Genomic DNA, 8,023 nt, shown 5'->3' with positions numbered 1-8,023 from the left:
GCCCAGATGGAGCCTGAAAAGGTGTGTCTTTAGTCTTTTCCGAAAGATCGGCAGTGATTCAGCTGTCCTGACCGAAGGTGGAAGGTTTTTTTAGGGGGTCTTTAGGGGGTCTTCAACATTGTATAGTGTCAGCGCCCTCCTCCCCTCCTCACACTATCAGGGAACATGTTTTTGACGAGTGGCTTGTTAGCATTACTAGCATTCCGCGTTGAACACAACACCTTGTGACTCTGTTCATAAAGTTGTGACTTCAATAAGGAAAGCTGAACATTCCAGCAAACTGTTTTTTAAGAGCACTAGAAAGTGCTCAAAATGTTAAGGAATGATTTATTATGCTTAGGAGTGTTATCCACCCATGCAAATACGTTTTGTTATTATTCTGGCCCCACCCTACAGATTTGTCCATGCAGCTGAACCTGGGCATGTATGAATACAATGGAAAGTGTGGCTATAGACTGAAACCAGAGTTCATGAGACGACCGGACAAACACTTTGACCCGTTCACTGAGAGCACTGTGGACGGGATAGTAGCCAACACACTGGCTGTGAAGGTGCGTCTGTCTCTCTGCTTTTGCCTGATTGTGTTTAGTTTTTGTAGATATATTTATTTTATATTCGTTGCCTCTGTATCTGACTCTCTTCCGTCACTCCTTCCTTCCAGATCATCTCAGGTCAGTTCCTGTCAGATAAGAAGGTGGGCACATATGTGGAGATGGACATGTTTGGCCTCCCGGTGGACACCAGGAGGAAAGCGTTCAAGACCAAGACGTCCCAGGGCAACGCCATCAACCCCGTCTGGGAAGAGGAGGCCATTGTTTTCAAGAAGGTCAGACTGGAGGAGACTGCTGAGGACCTTTGAACCATAAGATTACCAGTTCACAGTTATAAAGGAATGCACCATTAGATACAGTAGCCTACATACAGTTACATTGTTACTGATATTGTATGTGCATGCATGTTTATGACTTTAGGCTTCCCTGAGGGAAATTAAATGTCTGAAAAGAGGTTTGGCTAAAGAAGATTTTGCAAAGGTGCGTTCACACCGACCTATTAAAGTTTTTCGCTGGCATCGAGTTTACATACAAAGTCAATGCAAACGAGCGATTGAGCGTATATTCGCCCGGGAGAAAAATCACTGGGCGTCTGAGCGACAGAGACAGAGCGATAGGGCGAAAATTCGCTCGTCGCCCGAGATGAAATATCCCAAATGTCGCTTGCTGCTTAACGCTGATTGGCTGCCGTAACCCCGGAGTGTTTATTCATTCTTGCATCGGGGGAAAACACAGTTGTGTTGTTTGCGTTTTCATCCTGTCTAACGTTAGAGCTGTGTGCTGCTTGTTTCTTGACAGTGAAGCTCTCTCTCGTTAGCTCGCTGCACCCCGCCCACATCTATCAGCGGGCCGACACAGGTGCTGCCAATTGTGCACAAATAGTCTCCCCCTCTTTCCGAGCTCTGAGTATGAACACCTCGGCCCGAGCGGCGGAGTGCGCTCCAGGTTTGCGGAGCGATTTAAACAGAGCGACAGAGCGATTCCAAAGGGTTGAATTGAGCGACAGGGAGAAGAATAAATATCTCGGTGTGAACACAGCTTTAAGCACTGGATCCAGAGAGAAGAACCACTTTTTACATTGTGCATGCACGGGGATTTGTACTTCACACCTACTGAGATCGTTTATCGTTTACCATGAAGATTTATTTGCAGCTATTTCAAGATAAAGCTACACTTTTCCCTAGAAGAGGTCAGAAGCAAGACAGGGAATGGAGAGATCCTGTATGTTTTTTTAACAATATATATCTATATTTTTTCCAAGAGCCATGAATTGATGTGTGTATTTATTTCTTCTCCTCAGGTTGTTCTGCCCACGCTGGCCTCGTTGAGGATAGCTGTGTTTGAAGAAGGAGGGAAGTTCATCGGCCATCGCATCATTCCTGTGTCTGCCATCCGTCCAGGTGAGCGGCTCTTACCTCCTTACACCTGCCACCATCAATGTCAGTCCTTTTCAGGTGTTTTTTACGCCGTGGCCACAGGCCTTGGCAAGCTGTCTAAGAGAGGGTATGTAATGTATGCATGTCTCGTCAGTCCCCTCAAATGTAGACCAATCACAGCTCACGCTGCTACATGCATGTCTCGTCAGTCCCCTCAAATGTAGACCAATCACAGCTCACGCTGCTACATGCATGTCTCGTCAGTCCCCTCAAATGTAGACCAATCACAACTCACGCTGCTACATGCATGTCTCGTCTGTCCCCTCAAATGTAGACCAATCACAGCTCACGCTGCTACATGCATGTCTCGTCTGTCCCCTCAAATGTAGACCAATCACAGCTCACGCTGCTACATGCATGTCTCGTCAGTCCCCTCAAATGTAGACCAATCACAGCTCACGCTGCTACATGCATGTCTCGTCAGTCCCCTCAAATGTAGACCAATCACAGCTCACGCTGCTACATGCATGGCGTCAGGTGCCACACCAGGCGGCGCACCAAACAGCACGGAAGTCAAAGGAGGCGCATTTGATTCTCGGCCCACCAGAAATGTTACTATCTGTGCAAATAAGCATGTAAAAATTACAAGAAAAGTGTCAATATCTTAGCTTAATATGCAAATGCCATGTAATTAGCTCGTCATAACTCGCATTCCAGGAATATCGCTATTCACCATGTCCCGGCCGTGGCTCATGGCTCTTTGGCCGGCGGGCCGCGGGCAGCTCTCTCTTTGTAAAAAAAAAAGAATAGGTGTATTATTCTTCCGGATCATATAGGTTTTTGTATTGTCTCCTCTTGGATTGATAAACCCTAAATCTGACCCAAACTCCTGCAGGTTACCACTACATCGGCCTAAGGAACGAGAAGAACCAGTCTCTGACCTTGCCTGCTCTGTTTGTGTATGTGGAAGTCAAAGACTATGTCCCAGACACATTCGCAGGTAAGGTGGAAACAACACGTGTGGTACTCAGTGCAGTTCCGTTGGGTGCGAGACAAACAAACAAAATGTCATTGCACTGTGTTCGTCCTCAGATGTCATTGAGGCCTTGTCCAATCCCATCCGCTATGTCAACCTGATGGAGCAGAGGGCCAATCAACTTGCAGCTCTCACACTGGAAGAGGGAGGAGAAGAGGAGGTTGACAAAGAGGTGTGTGTGTCTGTGTGTGTGTGTGTGTGTGTGTGTGTGTATGAAGGTCCATACGTCTCACTATTCACTGACACATGCGCAGCAACGTGTGTGTGCCTGCATGACTTAACATAGTCAATCTTGTCACGCGTGCACACGTACGTGCACTATGATGTGCGCAAACTACATCACGCGTAACGACAAGCTGCGTAGCACAGCTACTTCCAGCGTGTACACGTGTGACCAGTGTTGGAGAAATTTCGTTATGCGTTCACACACACACGCGTTGGTAGGTTTGAGTGTTACGCAACCGGAAGTGTATCTGCGCCGCGCACAACACTGAACACATGAACGCGTCGCGTACTTCTCTTCTGTTTCTATATTTCTATTTAGCTGTTCCATTTTCAGCCAGTAGATGGTGCCAGTGACCAAACCAACCAGTTGATCAAGCATGTCGCTAGCAGGTTACTGTCCCAAGATTGCTCGCAGACTATTCTGTGGTCAGCACCAAAGATTACCCACAATCCCTTGGGCCCACATTTTACAACATAAATCGCCCATTAATCCTCATAAAGATGTATGTCAGATGTATTTTATTTTATTGACAGTATTTCATTGTTAATATGAGCTGCTGCAAGTGTTAATGCTCTGCTGTTCCTTAACAGCAACATGTGAAGTTGTTATTTTTTATTTTGTAGCCTATTGTAACGTATCCGTTATCTCATGAGGCAGAGGCTTCTTGATGGTACAAGGGTCTTTATTCACAGTTAGTTATATTACAACTCTCAGCGGTTGTCACGCTCAAAGCTAGCAGCTTTCCCTCCAAGTAGTGTGTGTGGACTGACGCGCATGCTCAGTTCACTCCAGAAGTATCCCCCCAGCATAGTGTTCCCTCAATACAACACTCCCACACATCAGTTCCTATCTGCAGTCGAGACACTACCAATGCTCACCCCTGTATGTGTACTGCTGATTCGCTACATACTCCCCGCCCAACAATAAGGTCAACGCCCACGTTGAGAACACATCACACACCCCCTTGTACCAAACATCTTTTTTTTTTCTTTTAACAGCTTCTTTTTTTTTTTCACCGCATGTTGCCCTCTCCGACTTCCCCACATCATCTCCCCCACAATATCTCATGTCATGCACCTTTTTTTACTTTCTGTTACAACAATACAACATCTCCAACCACCATCTCCTCCTTTTTTTTTTTTTTTTTTTTTTTTAGTACAACTCAAAGTTGTGGAATCGTCCTGGAGCCCTTGGCTCTCTCCGTGGCCGTGTTAGTCTCTGTGAATCTGTCTGCGGGGCTGATCCCACCTGCAGTGTCTCTGGGCTTTCACGCCCCTGGGTGGGGCCCGCCCGGTCATAGCCGGACGCCCCTCTCTGTGGGACCAGAGTCCTTCTTTCAGCCGGTCTAGGTGAAACCGCCGTGCGGCCGAGATCTGGGGGAAAGGTGCACCCCCCCCGGTATGGGGCCAACCTGTCTCTGTGGAGTACCTTCCTGCCACCAAGTGGCATCTGCACTCGGTACACCACTTCCCCCATTCTCTCCATGACCCTGCATGGGCCTGTCCAGTGACAGTCCAGTTTAGGGCTACGCCCTTTTTTTCTCTGGGGTGTGTACACCCAGACCAACTCCCCCCCCTGGAAATGATTTCCTTTTGCCCTCACATCATAGTTCCTTTTTTGTTTCATGCCTGCTTTCTCTAGCTGGTCCCGAGCGAAGTGGTGAGCGGACTCTAAGCGATCTTGTAGCCTCCTGGCGTACTCTCGCCCTGGGGGAGCGTCCAGTGCATCTGGTGGCTTGCCGAACGCTATTTCTGCTGGTGTCCGCAGTTCTCGACCTAACATGAGCAGCGCTGGGGTGCAGGAGGTGGACTCGTGTGTGGCGGATCTGTAGGCCATGAGGATGAGCGGCAGGTGCGTGTCCCAGTCCCTCTGGTGTTCCTCCGTGAGGATGGCCAACTGCTTTTTCAGCGTTCTATTGAATCTTTCTACAAGGCCATCGCTCTGGGGGTGCAATGCTGTGGTCCGTGTCTTTTTAATGTTCAGTTTCTCGCACATGGTGGCGAACACTCGTGACTCAAAGTTTCTCCCTTGGTCACTGTGTAGGGTCTCTGGTGCTCCGAACCTACTGAACATGCCGGTTACTAGTGCGTCGACCACCGTCCCCGCCTCCTGGTCGGGTAGTGCGTACGCCTCTGGCCATTTTGTGAAATAGTCCATGGCGACCAGGACGTACTTGTTCCCACTGTCTGAGCAGGGAAAAGGTCCCATCACGTCTACCCCTACCCTCTCCATGGGGGCTCCTGCTGCTAGCTGTTGAAGCGGGGCGCGAGACTGATCTAACGGGCCTTTGTACGCTGCGCAGAGGTCGCAGCGTCGACAGAAGTCCTGTACGTCTCTCCCCATCCTCCCCCAATAAAACCCTTGTCTGATACGGCGGAGCGTTTTGTTTACCCCGAAGTGCCCAGCCCCTACAGTTCCATGGCAGCTCCTGCACACCTCCTCCCTCAACGTTGTCGGCACTACTTTCCGCCACTTATGCTCTCCTGTCGCTGGCTCCTTCCAGGACTTCATCAGCACTCCGTTACTCAAACTCAGGGTGTCGAACCCCGCCCACAGCCCTTTGGTTGTGTCGGTGGCCCCTGCCACCTCTTCCCAGGGCGGCTTCTGGCCCTCTTCTACCCATTGCAGTACTGGTGACAGCTCTCTGTCGTTTTCTTGGTGGCCCCTCCAATCCGCTGCCTCTGCTACCCGCAGCGTCCTGCACACTGGCCCATCCCCTGTGTGGTTAGGGCAGATCCTAGCTTCCTCTTGGAGCTCTCTCTCTCTTCCTTCTCTCTTTTCGCAGTATGTACACCCTCTCTCTGCACAGGGTCGTCTTGACAGGGCGTCTGCGTTGACGTGGCGCGCCCCTGCCCTGTGTTCTATCGTGAAGTTGTAGTCTGCCATTTTCTCTAACCAGCGGCACACTTGTCCCTCCGGCTCTCTGAAGGACCATAGCCACTGCAGCGCCGAGTGGTCGGTCCGTATGGTGAACCGTGGCTGTCCCAGGAGGTAATATCTAAAGTGTCTTAGTGCTTCTACTACGGCGAGGAGCTCCCGGCGGGTGACGCAGTAGTTACGTTCTGCTTTATCGAAAGTCTTGCTATAGTACGCCACCACCCGCTCCCCGTCCGGCCCCGCCTGGGACAGCACGGCTCCCATACCCCCATTGCTGGCATCAGTGTCTAGTAGGAACGGCAGGGCGGGGTCTGGTGCTCTAAGCACTGGAGACTCGGTCAGTGCTTTCTTGAGGGCTTTGAATGCTAGGTGGCATTCTGTCGTCCAGTGGAAGTCTGCGTTCTTCTCTTTTAACCTGAACAGCGGTTCCGCTATTTTAGAAAACCCGTTCACGAATTTCCTGTAGTATGCGGCTAGCCCTACGAAGCTCTCGAGTTCGCCTTTGTTTCTGGGGGTGGGCCACTCCATGACCGCCTGAGTCTTCTCTTCTAGGGTGCGAATGCCCCCCGCGCCGATGCCATGCCCTAAGAACTCCACCCTCCTCTTCAGGAAGTGGCACTTGTCTGGGTGTAACTTTAGACCCGCCTCTGCTATCTTCTGCAGGACTTTTCGTAACGCCCCCACTGCGGCCTGGAACGTGCCCCCGTGTGTCAAGATGTCATCTAAATACACGACGCATTCGGATCGGGGAATGTCTCCCAGCAACTTCTCCATTAACCTCTCGAACGTTGCTGGTGCGTTGCACAGCCCGAAGCTGAGTACTCGAAACTGCCACAGCCCCTTCTCTGTGCGGAAGGCGGTCTTTTGCTTGGCATCGTCGCGGAGGGGCACCTGCCAGTACCCGCTACGGAGGTCTAGGGATGAGAACCAGGATGACTCTCCCGCGGCGTCTAACAGTTCCTCTATGATGGGCATCGGGTATGCGTCTTTTTTTGTTACTTTGTTCAGCCCCCTATAGTCTACACAAAATCGCATTTTGGTGCTATTTTTCTTTTTCACCAGCACTACCCCCGACGCCCACGGGCTGTCTGATGGCTCGATGATCCCCGCCCGCAGCATGTTCTCTACAGCTTCGTTCGCTATCTCTCTCCTCGCCGCTGGGATCCGACGGGGATATGACCTGACGGGTCGCGCCCCCTCCGTGTCTATTTCGTGTTCCACCAGGTGGGTACATCCTAGCTCATCATCTGACATGGCGAAAATGTCTTTATATTCCTCTAGTACCCTCCACAGTTCATCGCTCTGCTGGGTCTCTAACCCTTCGCTTTGGCGTTTGTGCAATCCCCTGAGCATCTCTAACCTCTCTCTCTCCCCCTCTGCCTGTTGCGCTGGCTGAGGGCAAGTGTTTGGAGGTGGGCTAGGGGTGGGGCTTTGTGGAGGGGCTTGGTCTGCTGGGTGGGGCTCATGCACTACGGTGACGCGATATACAGTGATATTATTTACATTAGCTCTCTCCTCTGGAACGGTGGGAGGGTGGCCCATCTGGACTACTGGCCCCCCTGCAAATGTCAATGTGCTTTTTCCTAGGTCTACTGTGCATTTGTTTAGCGTCAAGTAGTCTTCCCCTAGGATGCAGGGTCCCGTCATTTCTACCACCCACACCGGAAAGTTCACTGTCTGTTCTCCCACTGTTATCATTACGTGCCCCCTCCCCCTCATTGGCATCAACTCACCGGATACTGTTCTTAGTAGTTGTGCTGCTGGCTGCTCCAGGCGCGTCCCCTCGGGCATCATGTTGACGTTCACCAGCGTTGCCGTACACCCCGTGTCCACCAGGGCGGCGCAGTATCTCCCCTGTATGTAGACTGGAACATGGCAGCCGTTCATCGCGCGCGGCCCGCTCTGCATGCTGACAGCTCCGGCGATGTCGTCTACTTCGGGGCCCGGCGGAGCCCCA

At 51.2% G+C, this 8,023-nt stretch overlaps 1 protein-coding gene across 1 annotated transcript in view; it reads left to right on the top strand.

Annotated features, from left to right (window-relative positions):
- plcb1l (phospholipase C beta 1-like) overlaps window positions 1–8,023 on the top strand; it is a gene marked incomplete at its 5' end in the record, with an annotated part of 271,472 nt that overhangs the window by 213,555 nt on the left and 49,894 nt on the right. Inside the window, 5 exons of the mRNA XM_083642697.1 lie at window positions 397–551; window positions 662–826; window positions 1,852–1,951; window positions 2,823–2,927; window positions 3,020–3,135. Coding sequence (XP_083498823.1) covers window positions 397–551; window positions 662–826; window positions 1,852–1,951; window positions 2,823–2,927; window positions 3,020–3,135 — 641 coding nt within the window. The remainder of the gene's footprint in view (window positions 1–396; window positions 552–661; window positions 827–1,851; window positions 1,952–2,822; window positions 2,928–3,019; window positions 3,136–8,023) is intronic.

Source organism: Poromitra crassiceps, assembly GCF_964638095.1.
Source record: "Poromitra crassiceps genome assembly, chromosome: 9".
NCBI lineage: Eukaryota > Metazoa > Chordata > Actinopteri > Beryciformes > Melamphaidae > Poromitra > Poromitra crassiceps.
Note: the sequence above shows the minus strand (reverse complement) of the source record. Positions and strands in the feature narration are given on the sequence as shown.